This window comes from Ochotona princeps, chromosome 31, assembly GCF_030435755.1.
Source record: "Ochotona princeps isolate mOchPri1 chromosome 31, mOchPri1.hap1, whole genome shotgun sequence".
NCBI classification, from domain to species: domain Eukaryota; kingdom Metazoa; phylum Chordata; class Mammalia; order Lagomorpha; family Ochotonidae; genus Ochotona; species Ochotona princeps.
In genome coordinates, this window is record NC_080862.1 from 6,503,523 (window position 1) to 6,519,415 (window position 15,893).

General features: G+C 47.6%; 1 protein-coding gene across 10 annotated transcripts in view; it reads right to left on the reverse strand.

Annotated features, from left to right (window-relative positions):
- Positions 1 to 15,893, reverse strand: part of TLE1 (TLE family member 1, transcriptional corepressor) — an 80,487-nt gene that overhangs the window by 42,022 nt on the left and 22,572 nt on the right. For 6 of the 10 annotated variants that reach the window (XM_004591797.4, XM_058657344.1, XM_012928866.3 and 3 more), the window contains exons 5-6: positions 13,678 to 13,740; positions 12,253 to 12,327 (exon numbers count right to left, since the gene is read on the reverse strand). In XM_004591797.4, coding sequence (XP_004591854.1) covers positions 12,253 to 12,327; positions 13,678 to 13,740 — 138 coding nt within the window. Of the gene's footprint in view, positions 1 to 12,222; positions 12,328 to 13,677; positions 13,741 to 15,893 lie in introns of all 10 variants that reach the window. The other 4 variants (XM_058657338.1, XM_058657342.1, XM_004591796.4 and 1 more) reach the window with 1 other exon arrangement.

Here is a 15,893-nt window from a genome sequence, read left to right on the forward strand (position 1 = left end):
CCACGCACCTGTGTGTCCCAATTCCACGAAACAATCTCCGATCTTTGAGCATACATTGGTGTATTCCCATTCCCTGGAAGGGATGCACTGAAGAAATTGCCAACCTTCTCCCTTCAGTTACAGAGGAAGGGGGAAAATGCTGGAAAGCCCCTTCGATGAAACTGCTTTTTGCCCCAGACAGCCCACAGAAGGGACAGTCTCAGGGAGCAGGCCTTAGGACCCTCCAAGCTGAGGACAGTGGTATCGCTCCTGTCCTTGCTCCTGAGCCCACACCTCAAAACCTGCCCCTTCTATGCCATGAATAAAACAAGGAGGTCCAGAGAGGGCAGAACCTTGGCACTTGTTCCCCAGCTGCCTGGAATGTTCAACTGAGGGGCCCCAAGTGCCTGTTCCTAAGGTCCTGTTCCTAAGGTCCTATGCTATTCCACCACGTGGCCTCCATTACTCGGCCCATTCCACCACGCACCATCCTCGCCCTGAAATGTTACGTTCAAAGACGTTGCATGCAATGACGCAGTTATCAATCTTGTCCTATGTCAGGTGTTCAACACCAACTTCACCTTGGATGTGACAGAACAAGGCAATCAGCTTTCTTCCCTGGGACTCAGTGCCATTCTATTTACTGCCCCTAGTGCCAAATCTTTAGTCATTTCCACCCAGATGACTGACTGATTTTTAACTGCGTCTCAGACACGCTTCCCCACCCCCCGCCCCACCCACCCCCCGAAGCAGTAAGAGAAAACATTTCACAATCAAGTTTCAACCACTTTTAGCATCTTGAAAACAATCCTTGGGACTTCCTTTTTAAAACTTCCATCCGAGACAGTCACATTCCAATTAGAGAAAAGTGGGAAAACGGGTGAGGGCGGAGCGGGTAGCATGAATCGCATTCGTGCCAAGTATTTATAAACCACTCATTCGCCACCTGAGACCACACTAACAATTTCTTTATGCATAGAAAGCACCTTCCTGTCATCCCACAGACACTAATTCTTGCTCTGTCACCTTTTTTAAGAGCCGGGCGACAGTGAGACATTAAACTGAAGAAGCTGGCAGCGGCATCACGGTCCACTAGGCATGCTCATTAGCACTTAATTAGGAACTAGACACCTGCCATAAGAAATGTGAGCAGGGAAGGATGAGGAGCACCAGCAATTACTATCATTACTCGGAGAGTAAGAGCTATGTCCGGCTTCTCGAGGGTGGGGTGGGGGTGGGGGGCGGAAGGCAATGAGGCATACACAAGCAAGCGCAGCGGGGTAATTAAGCACTGCACTGATTAAAAGAAGATGAGCCAGGCTAAGCAGAGGGGAAGGAGTTTAAGTACAGGGGTAGAAGATGCCACCTTGTAAACACCTCCCTGCAACCCCCACTTGTCCCCCAAAACAACATTACAGCCACCAGAGGACCTCTCGGAATTAGGACGTCACATCGAAACACACACACACACCCGGCTCGTATTTGGTCCGCAAGAAGGAAGAAGCAAGTTGCCGCTAATAACCATCAACAGGGGCGGTCAGCGGTCCAACTGGCCACAGGGCACTACCACTCCCTTTGTCTCTGGGTTTTTCAAGTTCCTTGAAGAAATAGCTCACTGTGCGTTCGTAGAGATAACCGGCTTCCTCTATCCTTAACTTCACCCCACTGGCCCAGTCACACTCCCAAGCACGAGGAAGGAATACGGTGTCCACTGAAGATGATGTTGCTTGCCCTGCCTGGCTAGTGAGATGGTTCCCTTTTACCATCAGCTGGCGTGACTGCAGTGAGCGCAGAGGCTCTGGGCGCCCCCCCGACCACTATCCCTCTTACTCTCTCTCTCCCCCCAGTGCCTGCCTGACATCAAAGAAAGGTTCATCATATTTGCTCCTGGTTGTCTCGCAATAAAGTTATATTAAGGACCATCGAGCCTTAATCGACTTGGCTCTGGCTCTGTTCAGAAGCAACTGCTTAGCGTTAGAAAATGGCAAGTGTCATACCTAAGATAAACCATTTACTTAAAAGAACACAGAGTCTAAAGAAACAATGAACTCCGAAAGGGCAGCCCACCCTTGCCCCTCCTGTCCTTGGAACCATCTTCTCTGAGCAAGGCTTGCTGCAGACAGCATACCACCCATCACTCTGATCAAACGCATACTCATCAATCAATTTCAATGTGTTGTTTTAGGAGTGGGAGCTCCTGGTGCAGGGCATGAGGCTGTTACCCAAGACGCCCACACCTACAATTAGAGCGTCCCTTGCAGTCCTAACTGCTCTGCTTCCAATCCAGCTCCCTGCTAATCCGCCTGTGGAGCAGCAGCTGATGGTTCAAGGACTTGCATCCCAGCCTCCCAGACAGGAGACCCAGACAGAGTTCCTGGCTCCTGGCCTTTATGTCACTCTGTCTTTCAAATTAATAAATGTTTAAAAGAAGAACACTGAGGTCGGTGCAATGGTGTAACAGGCTAATCCTCCATCTGGGTGCCATTTTTCCCCAGATGGTCACCGATCCTACTCCAGCCTGCTCCACTTCCAATCCAGCCCCCTGCTGGCGGCTGGGAGGGCAGCACAAAGTGGCCAAGGCCCCTCTACCTCCGTGGGAGACATGAAGGAAGCTCTCAACTCGCAGCTTTGGACAGGCCCAGCTCTGGTCTTTGCAGCTATTTAGGGAGTGAAACAGCAGGTAAAAGATCTCTCTGTGTGTCTGTCTCTAAGTAAATAAATCTTAGCGGGTGGCGGGGCCGAGTTATATAGAGACCAGAGTTTGGTATAGCCGCTTAAACTGCTTCTTGGGATGCCTGCAGCCCTTGGCTTAAGTATTGGTCTCTGTTTATAAAACAACTCCCTGCTAATGTGCATCTTGGAGAGGAGTGAGTGATGACTCAAGTGCTTGGGTCCCTGCCGCCCACACGGAGGACCAGAACAGAATCCCTAGCTTTCGCCTAACTGAGCTGTGCCTTCTATAGATACCTGAGGAATAACTCAGGCAAATAGAAGTTCTCTTGAAAATGATATTTTTTCTAATTAAAAAAAATTAGGACAAAGCATACCCAGTATTGCTATACAGTCAAAGCTCCAACAACTCTAGCAACTGGAATTAACACCTGTCCTCTATTAGCCAAAACCTACACTCACCAGTTAGGAAACTGCAAGATAATTTTCAACATGACAGGAAGGGTGGGAAAAGTCATTAATTAGGGAACTCTCTCATGATTAGGGAACTCTTTCTAAAGGTGATACTTGCAGATTTACATATCATACACAATGCCCAACAACAGTTTGCAAAACTCTTAGAAAAAGTGTCTGATGAGTGCTGGTGCTTCTTAGCAATGCAGCTGGTTCCACAGTCCAGATCACTTGTTCTCAAACACGGCATGGCAGCCCTCCTGCTCCCTGTCCCAGGGACAGATGGCACCGCCCAGGGACAGGTGTGTTTCTCACCCAAGGGAAGAAGGGAGAGTGGAGTGCCCATGGCATCTAGTGAGTAGAGACCACAGTGGTTGCTGAGCACCTTAGAGAGAGTGTTGGCCCCCTGTCTCCAACCCCAGAGAAACAACCACTGAGCTCTAAACATTCAACAGTGCTAAGGTGGAGAAACTTATCTGGAGCTAGGCTGGAATCTCATTTCACCCCCTTCCAATTTACATTCTTAGAAGCCAAGTGCCTTGCCAACCTGTCGTTCACCATGCTGAAAATCAACACCTGCTTTCTGAAGCTGGTAGGGGGCTGGGAGTGAGTCGCATTTTAGCAGCTAAGAAAGGGCTTGCGCTGGTAACTGGTCCATACTGGAGTTCTCATGCTTCACTGGAAACTGTTTCCGAGAAAGTGAAAAATGTGCTTGCTCTCACGAAGACATGAGAACAGCCCGAGAATGCGACAAGCAAAAACAAACACCAAATCCTGAGTTAATGGCTCTGAAAATCCACAAGGAATAAAGTAACCTCATCCGTGTCAAATAACAGCCATGCATTCAGAATTCTAATTCATTTTAGTCAATACAGCATGGGTTAATTATGTTACTGAACTATAATGAAACTGATTTTGCCATTGGTAGTCAAGGTCTTCATGTAATGGCATAGTGGTTTCAACACTTTTGTTTCTAAAACACTGGTACACCACACGGTTTATCATGAAAAGAGTCCTATAAAATTGGGAAGGGCACTCGGAAGGAAGATAAAGGCTAACACTCCCTACCCCTTTTCCTCACTATATGCTGAGCTGCATGCCCACAAATACTGAATCAGCTTCCATGTGTACAACTGAAACCATTTTATAATCCTAGCGAAAACCATGTCATAAAAGAAATCACAAACTTTACCCAAGCACAGCTAAACCCACGGCCCCAGAAGGCATCTCTGAGAGTGACAGCGCTTGGGATGTGAACACCTGTAAAGGTGGACCAAACCGTGTTGACTAACAATTCTCTCTCAAGTCGCTTTTTCTTGACTTCTCCCATCTCCCAGATGCTGGGAGTTCTTATCCTGGGAACTGACAGGAGAAAACTGGCATGCCACATCAACATGTGGGCACAGCAACAGACACATCCAGGAGGCGCCTACAGGTAGTACCTGTTCCCATCCCGGGAACGGCCTGTCGCATGAAGAGGGACAGGGGTGATCAACAGGTTAGAAACTGTTTCCGGGGCACTTGAGGACAATCATAAAACCAAACTCGGCACCCAGAAAATAACAAAGGAGTAACCTAAGAAATGGGAGACAAGGTCTGTAAACTGCACATCTGATAAATATTTCACATTCAAAATAGACCAGACGCTCAAGCAATGCAGCATCAAATTAACTAATAACCACACAAGGAAGCCCTGGGCCAAGGACCCAAGCAAATGTTTTCCAAAGAAGATAGCCAAAATGGGAACAGACAAACGAAAAAAAAATGCTAATTATCTGAGACATGCAAATCAACCCAACGATGAGGCATACCACTTTCACACCTGTTAGGATGGCTAAAATGATAATCCTAAAAAACAGCAACCAGAAACAGGAGGGCACTAACACTGGTAAGATAATGTGGGGAGAGGGCACCTTGGCACGTTACTGCTAGGAATGTAAACGCATCCAGCCCCGATGGAGAATAGAACCTACGCTTCTCAAAAAAAGACTAAAACAGAACTAAACAATCCAGTAAGCTCATGCCTGGGTAAGTATTTAAAGGAAGGGCAATCAGCATCTCAAAGCAACACGTGCATTCCCATGCTCATGACCGCATTATTCACGACCACCAAGGTAGGGAGGCACAAGTATTCAACCAACATACACAACGTAAATGCAGCCAATAGTTGTAATGGAGTATCACTCAGCCACTGTGACCTGGCGGATGCTTGCCACGTGAAACCAGCCAGATGCAGGCAGGCAAACACCCCGATCTACTTCCCATGCGGAACCCAAGAGCCCAACTTAGAAAAGTAATGAGCACGATAGCAGTGGCCTAGGAGCTGGGGAGTTGATGACACATACAGATGTTGGTCAAACAGCTTAAGGGTCTCGTAGCAGTACACTAGTCGTAGTGGTACACTAGTCGTAGGTCCAACACTGTGTTCTATCCTTGAAGCGTGCTAAGAGTACTCCTTCCATCCACACACACATACACATACATGACTGTGAGGCGGTAAATAAACCAGCCTGATTGCACTCATCACTTCACAGCGTACACATACATCAAGGCATCGAGTGGACACCTCAAATACCCATCAGCAGTCTTTCACCAACAAAGCTGGGGGGCATAGACAAAACAGGAGAAAAATCACAGGGATCAGCACGCAGGCAGGCACCCAAAGCACCCACACATCCTCAGAAACACTGGGCCTCCTCATTTCCCCTTCAGCCGATGCACACGGCCAGTCCACCTGGCTGGGGCACAGGGCAGGGTCCGAAGACTTCAAGGTCTGAAAGAGGAAGCTTGCCAAAGGTGCATGTCAAAAACGACCTAGGCTTTGCACTACCACACCGTCCGCTCTCAGGGAGAATCATCACTTTACACCTGCTGGGCTGGCAAGGATCAAAAGGATGGGATATGGAGAAATTGGAAATGCCACACAAGGCTCTGGAAATACAAGCAGCATGACCACGCTGCGGAATAGGCCAGCAGAAGCACGAGAAAGTGCGTGACGGGGGCATGCGCTGGGAGCAGCATTCAGGATGCTGCTGGCGACAGCCACGTGCCACAACTAAGGGGTCTTGGTTAAGTTCCAGCCCCATGTCCCGCTGTCTGCTCATGCCCAGCCTGGAAGGCAGCAGATGATGGGTGACGCCGATGGACTCTGGACTTGAGCCTGGCCACGGATTAGCTGGTATTTTAGGGGTGGGAGGTGTGAACTGGCAGACAGAATCTGTGTGTTTACTTCTCTTTCAAATAAAATAATTTTAAGAATGCAACTTAAATAGAAAGTTACCACATGATGCGGCAATTCTATTTCTAGGTAGGTATAAAGTGGAACAGAAAAAAAAATACGTTTCTAGAGAAGCAGCATTATCCATTACAGCCAACCAAAAGACACACTCTAAAGGGCCATCAGCTTACAAAGGGAAAAACCAACGCGGTATGTTGATGAAATCATGTTCAGCATGCTCCAGTATGGATAAGCCTTGAGAACATGCTGCAAGGTACATAGTCTCTGATTTCATGAACACGCACATCAACACAGACAGAAGGCAGACTATGCCGACTACGACCCGGGCACACGGGCTGAAGAGTGAATGGCTCTGACTGTACAGTTTCTTAAGGGTACCCAACACTGGGCTATTTGCTTTAAAAAGATGCATTTAAAGGCTATCACAGCTCCATTTAAAGAAAAACCAAAAGCAGAATCATAAAGCCATTAACTCCTAAAATGAGGTCTTTCGTCTTTGCAGTTTCTCTGATTCCAAAAAAGATGATACACACCGCCTTGTCCCGAGGGAATCAAACGGACAGCCTAGGAAAATATGTAGGGTAGTAAAAAAAAAAAATCAGTAACGCTTTTCTAATAATTAAAAGCACACTGACTATACACAAAGAATCCTGATACCGAAGCCAATGCCTGCATTTATTTGTCAGACGCACCACTACTTTAAGTCTTCAGTGGGAACAAACCAGACAGACAGAAACGACCAACATCAAAACCAAGGAAGGAACGAGATACTGAAGCGGCTTCCATGGTCTCCTTGTAACGTTGTGCCTTCATTTGGAAAGTCCATCGAAAGGCCTGGACTACTGGAACTGAGGCAGAAGTCAAGTCAGCAGAGCCAGAAGACACGTGTTTATTGTGACTCTAGTTTAGTCTTTTCTTCCTCCCCAGGAGTGGGTTACGCATTCTTCTCCCAGGCTGAACTTGCTTCATAAAGAAACTTACAGCTGGGTTACTGATGAGCTTTCTGGGGATTAACTGCTTATTCGCGAAGGGTAAGATGCTAACCTCATCCTCTTAAACTTCACACGCTACAATCCCATAGACAGCTGACAGCTAGAGCCCAAGGAGAAAAATAATCCCACATTTTGCTAATCCTTAAACCAATCATCTCACGCAACACTGAAGAGCCCTTTAGGTCTACAACTCGTTCTCTCAAGGAGAAAAATCCTCCTTCCGTAGACACGTCACCGGTTTGCACTCACAACCACCCCGTACACAGACTTCAATAAAACACCCTGGGTTCTTTTACTGCCAAACAGTTGTTTCAAAAGTACAGAGAATAACAAGTTCCTAAAGAGCAGGAATACACTAGACTGATGGGAAACCAGATTCCACACCTGGGCCCCACTGGACTCCACAGAATTTATATTCAAGGAAAAGAAACCAAGACTGAGTCCGAATGGGTGAAAAAAAGGGGAAAACAAAGTTACAAAGTTCACTGCAGAATTTCTTGAGTTCCTCATTTTCCCAGGCTTTGCCTCGGGAAACTCAAATTTTCTTAGATGCAGCAGTCGGCAGGTTATCACGACTCCTGGCCGAGACTGCGGAGGCCAAGCCAACAGGTCATCGGGCCATCTCTCTGAACTCACACAGTGATGCCTGGCACTCAGTGGGAGCAGGCACGATGCGATGAGCACAGAGGCCAAGGGGACACTGCCACTCTCACCTCTTCCCTCAAAGCTTGACCTTTTTCTTTGGGTTCTGGACTTTGTAGGTTCACCAAAGGCTCCACGCAGTGATCTGTCACTGCTCTGTCCTAACAGTCCTTCCCATCCAACAACTCACAGCAGAACAGAGCATCTGGCTAGCTCTGATCCGCAACATCCACACTCAGGGAACCACTAGGAACAACGAGAGAAGTGACGCCCCTACTTGGGGCCACCAGCTCCACAAGGACTTGCCAATCGAAAACCCACAGATCTGCCACGGGCACTTGGAGAAACAGACAGACAGAACTGTGGCTCAGGGAGTTGGGACCCCGTGCTGAGTGAAGGCTGCGGACCAAGGTCAGCTACACCAAAGTCCTGAAGGTGGTAGCATCGTGCACCTGCAGATGGGCATGCTAAGGGCAGAGGCTAAGCGACTGCGCAAGGTCACAAAGTTAAAACATGGCAGCTAGGCGTCCTAGCCACGTCCATCCGATTTGTCCAAAGTAACATGATGCAGATGCTGTTATGCAAATGATCACAATACCATAATGTGGGCCAACAGGTGGATAGAAACGGGAGAATTCGCAGCGAGGCTACTGTCTTAAAAGAAAAGAAAATCGCACTCAGGACTAATTCCTTATTCTTAGTACTTTCACTCAAAGAGCAACCCTCTCTCTTGCCACTGGGTGGCAAGCAGCATCAGGACACCTGCTAAGGCAAAAAGAACCTGCCGTACCTGGGACGTGAAGGACGCGTGGTGTAGATGGGTACACACAGGTGACAAGTCAAACCGTACATCACACATAAATACCCCATCTCCCCAAACCTACCAGAGATCTGCGTTAATTATCTGTGACGTAAAAGCGAATTCTCTGGAATCGCAATCCCAACTAAAAAAATCAATTATTTAGTTTCTGGGTGGGACGGGCAGGCAGCATTAGGTTCAAACTTAACCCCCAAAAAAGTAGAAAATGGACTTGAAGATGCTCCCCTGCCTCTGGATGGCTGGTTCTCTCTCTCTCTCTCTTTCATACACACACACGCACACACACACGCCAGCATTTAGTCATCAGCTTTGATTTGCTCATTCTGAATAGATTTCAGAAGCTGCCTACAGAAGGCTGCTTGAACCGTGTGTAGACAATCCTGAGAAAAACCCAAAGGTGTCAAGTGTGTCCGATTCCCTTCCGAAATGCAGCTTGTTCTCTAACAAGTGAGCAGGCTGTGTGTCAAACCAAATGCATCCTCCGTGCCTACCTCAGTTTCTGCTTTATGAATTAGGCTTTTCTTGTTACAATATTCACAGTGCAAGTTTGTGAGAAGCCAAATTCAAAAAGTGGCACTAAAGCCACTAGTCTACGGGTCACCAACTTTGCAACCCACAGCTCCTAAAAACAAAAAAAATAAGTCCAACAAAATATCATGCTAGTTTCTCCAAATATGAAATATCTCGGAGGCTTTATCTTTCTTAAATATCAGTTGTCTATGTCGATTGAGGGCCAGTGTGCCAAGGCAGAAAAGAACTGAAATTCAGTATTTCCTGCCAGAAGAGCTAAGAAGAAATGGGCACCATTAATTCACTGAATGACTCCTCCTCCTTCCAGAGCACGCCCGCAGGCCTAGGACACAGGAAGAACTTGCCCTGGAAGCTTGTTGTCCTTGAGGCAATGGCAACCTTCTCCAGGTTTGCTAAACACAAGCATCTTTCGCCATGCTGAGCAAGCCATAAGCCCCCTGATTGCACCTTAAAGGGAATGAGAATGTTCCGGCTCATTTGCATTTTAAAGGGTACTCTCTCCTGATCTTCCACACTTGTAATGGATGTCTAAACCGTTAAATGACTATTGCTTTTCTTAGCCTGCCAGTCGATGCAAGGCTTCTCCCCTTGTTCTTCATCCCATGTTGCTCCCTGAACAATACTGACAGCTGCTATCAAACCAGGCTGCATTTACTCCACACGCAGCTGCGGCTTGCAGCAGCAGTCTGTCTCCTGGTACCTCCTCCCCTCTGGGGACACAGGTCGACACACTGCCTGCTCAGTGAAGGGGTGCAAAGGTCCACTGAATTGTCAACCCAATTTTATGTTGCTTCGATTTTCCAGGGCACACACAACTCCTTTCAAGCAAACATCTCATCGTGAAACTTATGGTGGGGGACAATGCTCCAACACTGCAAACCCCGAAACTACCTCTAACATAAATTCGTGCACGGATCCTCGAATTGCAGTAAGAACCCCACGCTGAAGATACCCCTGGTGCTCAGTTACACCCCACTCACCCACCTGAGTGATTTTTTTGTTATATGCTAAAGGTAGTATCAGCCTCTTTGAGTTCAATATTGCTCTGAATAAAAGCCGTTCCAAAAACTGGGGACTCAACTTGGTTTTTCAAAATTTTCTGATTTGGCTCAAAACGAGCATTCCCTAGAAACATCTGGTTAACGGAATTTTCTCTTCATTCTACTTTATGTCCAAAATAGGAGAGTGGCCGGAGGGCAGGCCAGTGCTTCAGAGCCTTTAAAGGAAATTGAGTTTTACCCACCAAGAAATTACATGTAAAAATGTACAGCTTATTGGGAAACATGTTCCACCAAGTTCAACTGGGTACTCGAGAAACACTTTGCATACGTTTTCCCTTTAATCAAGACAGGCTTTTCCACCCTCATTCATTTGGTTTAAAAAAAAAAAAGAAAACAAAAAACTCCATGCTCCAATGACAAGTATGATCCACTATTTGGGCTTTGCTAATCAAACATGGTACACGCCAAAGTACTGGGGAAATGTCTGATCTGATCTCAGAAATAAATCCATTCACGGCATGAGAAAGGGGTAGGGAAGACCGTAGACACATGCAGAGGTAATTGTGTTTTTGGTTGAATGTGATTAGAGCCCACGAAGAAAACAGTCAAACATGTGACACTGGAGGGGTGGGAAGGCAGAGGCTGGACCCGGGGGCGGGGGGAGGTGGGGGAGGGTAAGGGGGCGGGAGAACTGTTTATGCAGAGCTGAGCTGTCAAGTGTAATAAAACGGCTTGAATAAAATTTAAGCTGAAAATCCACTGAAGCTCCCCCATTTCAGGGAGGAAAAAGCTATTAAAAGGAAATGAAGGTCACCCTCCCAGTTTATTTCACCTAATTGACTGCCAATAGCTTACCACAGGCAACCCAACTGCAGAGCCGCAATTGAGAAACCCATGAAAGGAGGGTTTGCAAGCCGAGGCTCATTCTTTAATCCTCCTTGGCTCTTACTTTTTTTTTTTCTCCATCTCCAGTTGGGATGTAATTTTAAGCCCTGATGGATTAACCGGTCCCATTGTCTGCGGCCATCATGGGACTATGCCACTCTTAATCCGTACAGCAGCATGTCTAATTATCATTACAAAGTGTCTGAGGAAAAACTATCGAGACCAGCAGGGCATCTTCTCAGCAGCAATTAACATAAACTGATCAATGAGTAATTTGAGTCTGCTCAAAGCACTCAAAGTAGGAATAAAATCAGAAAGCACAGCCCCTTGCTGCAGCTAAACTTGTTTCATCTGGGAGGGTCAGGACACGGGAGAAGCAGCCTGCTTCCTAGACTGGGTGAGACCTTAAACTCCTGCAGAGGGAAGACAGAGTTCACTGGGCCCCCTCCAGGCCAGAGCTCCGGCCTGCCAGCCAGTGTGGCCTGCAAGAAGGGCTCAGGAAACAGGCCATGAGCCCTCCTTCCCCAGCAAGGGAGCGCTCTGTTGAGCATCTTGCCTCTTAAAAATTCATGGAAGAGGCATCAGAAAAAAAGCAAACAGATATATAGGTCTGAATACCCTGGGAACCAAAAGGCAAAAGCAAAGCAAACGGCATGAAATAACAGCTGGCGGACCTATCCTGACCTACTGCGATCCAACACTCCAAGACACAAGGAAAGAAGTATCTACAGCTTCAACCTGCAGCTTTTACTTGGCTAACAGAGCAAGAGGGCTTTGCGTGTCACAAGGTAAACCACATTTATTTTCCCATTTGAAAGTCGATTTATTTTTCTTTCTTTGCTAAAATGTATTCCCTGCCATCCGCCTGGTGCTAAGATCACTCCTCCCTACTACGTCCCTCAACATGCCTCAAGCCCCCTTCCTCCCACCCTTATCCAACAGGCCAACCACAAGCTGAACAAAACCACAAAGACATCCAATTAATAAGAAATGAAAGCTGGTTATACACACTGTAGGAGGTAGACCCGGGAGGCCACGTACCCCGATGATGGCATTCAACTCTGCCATGGTCACCTGTTTGGCACGTTCGACAGCCTGAGCCACCTGTTGTTGATGCTTTGAAAACAAGGAGAAAGAAAGGACGGTGAACAACAGCCAGGAACTCCCCTGTACATTCTTACAGCAAAAGACAAAATAGCACATGCAAGGTGGGTAAGGGTCCCAGCCACACAGCCCGCAAAACAGACACCTGAACACCAAGTGTCCCCTTAGCACCATTCAGCTTCCGGTGCTAGGGTTCCACAAATGGCGGCTGGAGCTCTCAGAAAATAAATGGAACAGAATTCATATGATCAACCCAGTCCAGGGGGAAATAAACTTGCTCAGAGGGAACCTAACACCACCCACTTCAACAACAAATGATGGGGTTGTATCTCAGATAACAAACCTCCACCCACCAGCAATTTGGGGGAATTCCTCGTTCAATTTTTCGGTTTTTAAAGACCTGACTGTCAGGTGGATGGAATGGAAATTCACCCGATCTACTACTTTCTACCTCCCCAAGAATACAAATGGAGTGTGTCTGATGTGGAAGACAGGAAGGGGCCCTGAGCTGAGGCCTGACGGACAGCTGAATTCTAGAAGGCCCTCCAAGCTCCACTGCTAGGTCAGACACATGCTGTGCTAGGGGAGGCAGAGGTGGCAGCTACGCAGCCTGGACCAAGGGATGCCACTATGGACCCAAGTGTTAGGACTTCCAGTCCAATCAACTGTTACCAAGTCCCATTCATTCTGTGTACTCCTAACACATGATAGCAGTTATTGGCTTGGACCCCAAAAGAAAGGTAAACTTTGCCCAGCAAAACCAAACTAGAATGGCCTGCGGTCCATTTTAAATGGATTACTCACCTCTTAAAATACCAAGGTTAAACCCATATGATACAGAAAGCAAACAGTTTATAGGCATGTCTGACCGACTTCAGGAAGGTAACAGGATTATTCATTTTATCTTTTGACTACTATCAGCCACTTCTTTCACGGACAGCATTAGCTGCAGCAACTGGGTATGTAACTACAAGTGAAACAGCTGGCGCCATGGCCAAGCCCATCCCAGTGGAACCATCTTTAAGTCAGTCCAAGAAAAGCTCTCCACTTCAAATCTATCAAGGACACCTAACTCGTCAGAAGCCATCGAGTGTAAACTACCCAAAGAAAACAAAGTTGTATGTTTGACAGTCATGCTGCCTTCATCCCATGCAAAGCCATGAATCGGGGCTTGAGTGTCTGTCATCACGCCTACAGTGCACCCCGTGATGTGCCAGGGACTGGCGGGGGTTCACACACTTCAACTAGAGCAGATGTTCTTCACACTTGTTCCCTGTGATAAAATTAACATCTTAAAACTAGCTAATTTGCAAACAGAGAAGCAACATAATTGCACTTTAACAGCTGAATGGTTTTACTTACTTCCTGAGACAGAAATGGGATGACTTGTGCACAGATCGTGTTCAGTCTCTTGGCGACTTCAGTCTACAAAGACAAAGCCACAGAAATGTTTAGAATGTGTCACGGTCAGGGCAAAAAGGTGAAACGTCCTATTTCTGACGTGGGAGTCTCCTCTTCCTCACCTTGGAAGGCAGAAAACGGTTCTCCCAGGTTATGTTACTAATGCATAGCTTCAAACAAACACAGGAGACATGAATCCCATTCACAAGGCAAGGAGAACACAGCCAAATGCTTTGGGGGTCACTTACAGGGTACCAGACGCTTAACTGCACTGGAAGAGCTACGTGGTTTAAGGCTCTCTGATCTTGCGATCTCAACATGGCAAGCCCCTTAGCAAACCGTTCTGATGATGGCGCAAGCGTATGACATCCTTTTGTTGTCACACTAGAAGTTGATTCAAACTGATGACAGAAGTGATCAACCCAACAACGCTGTGCCACTCACTGGCCCTGTGTGCAGAGAGGCAGCCGGGGGGACTGCAGAGGCAAGGAGCCACCTGACGCCTTCCCTGGCCCCGCTGCCAGCACAGCTCAAACAGGACCCGTCATGCTGGTAGCTTCCTGTGAAGTCTCAGAGGATCTAACACACCAAGCTCCTGAGAGCAGAAGTCAGGTAGGTTATGGTCCATTCCCAGCATCCGGGGGACCTAGAAAATGTTACCACCCCCTTCAGCAGTAAACAGAGACCTCCCAGGGGACTAGGGTACTGCTCAGTACATGCTGAGTGACAGCCACGCCAGTGTGCAGTCATCCATGGCAGTGCCTCAGCGACCAGGGAGGAGAAGGGGTGCGCCGTCCGTAGCCCAGGGGTGCAAGACACCTGTGTCGCCTCCGACACACACACGGTGCAAAAAAGCAGCTCTGCTTCCCTCTAACTCTTCAGAACTAGCGCTCTTTAAAAAAAAAAGTCATCTGTGGAGAGAGACCCAGTTCTGACCTTATTTATTCCACCATATTCTGTCGAGGCTCACCAGAAGCAGCCGTCATCTATTACTGCATTAGGCAATGAAAAGCATCAGGAGCAGAGGACCAGACAGCTCGCAGTCCATGCCCTTGAGAAAGAATGGAAGCAGCAAGATAAAGCAGAAACCCTAGGACCTTGGCAATCAGGTCTAGGAAACAAAAGAGCCGCCTTTTGTCCTCCAAGATGATTCCAGCTAACATGGCCAGTAAGCTCCTTGGTTTTATGGGGTTGGATTTAGGCCAACCCAACCCTCCTGACCAGAGAGATAAGGTTACAGACCAGGTTATGGAAGAAACATTCTAGAAGGGGAAATGACTGGTATAGAAAGCAAACCCATGACTTTGCTTTCGCCAGTGGGGCAAACAGACGTATGCAAAACGAGTGCAGCTGTGCCAGGTGCAGGAACACACCGGGGTCAGCCCCACCCGGTTCATTGGCCCATGGCCACCCACTCCAGCCAAGCCAAGGTCACAGTTCTCCTCGAAAGCAGGGGCTGACTTCTCTTGCCTTTTGAACAGGATCCTGCACCACACACTGGGTGCCCATCAAGCAGCAGGGATGCCCTTCCTGGATCCCAGACAGCCCCTTACTCCCAACTCCAACACTGTGTACCTGCCCATTTTGCAAAGTTCACGTCAGGCTTCCCGATTAAAAAAAAAAAAATGGCCAGAGAAAGAGATAAAAAGAAACGAACACTGCTTAAGAAGTTAGAAGTCCATACCCAGGGACAGGCCTGATGACTTTTGGTGAATTTGAGATGCCAGGCTCTCATGGCCTGTGCAGGAGACCTATAGGACCAGGAGAGTCCCACTGCAGACACGGCCTGTCTAATTTGCTTTCCATTCCCTATATCATGAACACCCTCCCAGCTAACAGAGCCGGGAAGAAGTACTGCAGAAACCTTACAATGTTTAAGCACTTGTGACACAGAGGTTTGTCTGATAGAATTTTCCACAGTCGCAAATTCTGTGCCAATAACTTTCCACATTGATCTCGGGAACGAATCCGTAGGTGGGGAACCGAAGTGGATGCTGCCGTCACGCAGGCCGCCAAACTGCCCCGCTGAAACGCTGTGCTCGTCCAGGTTGCCCGTCCAGGAAGGCACTCGCTCTCCCGCTCTGTGTCAATATTGGGTTTTGCTGACCTTTTAAAAATCTCTACCTGCCTAATAGATTACAAACTGACCTCTTTTTTATTTGCATTACATGGATTCC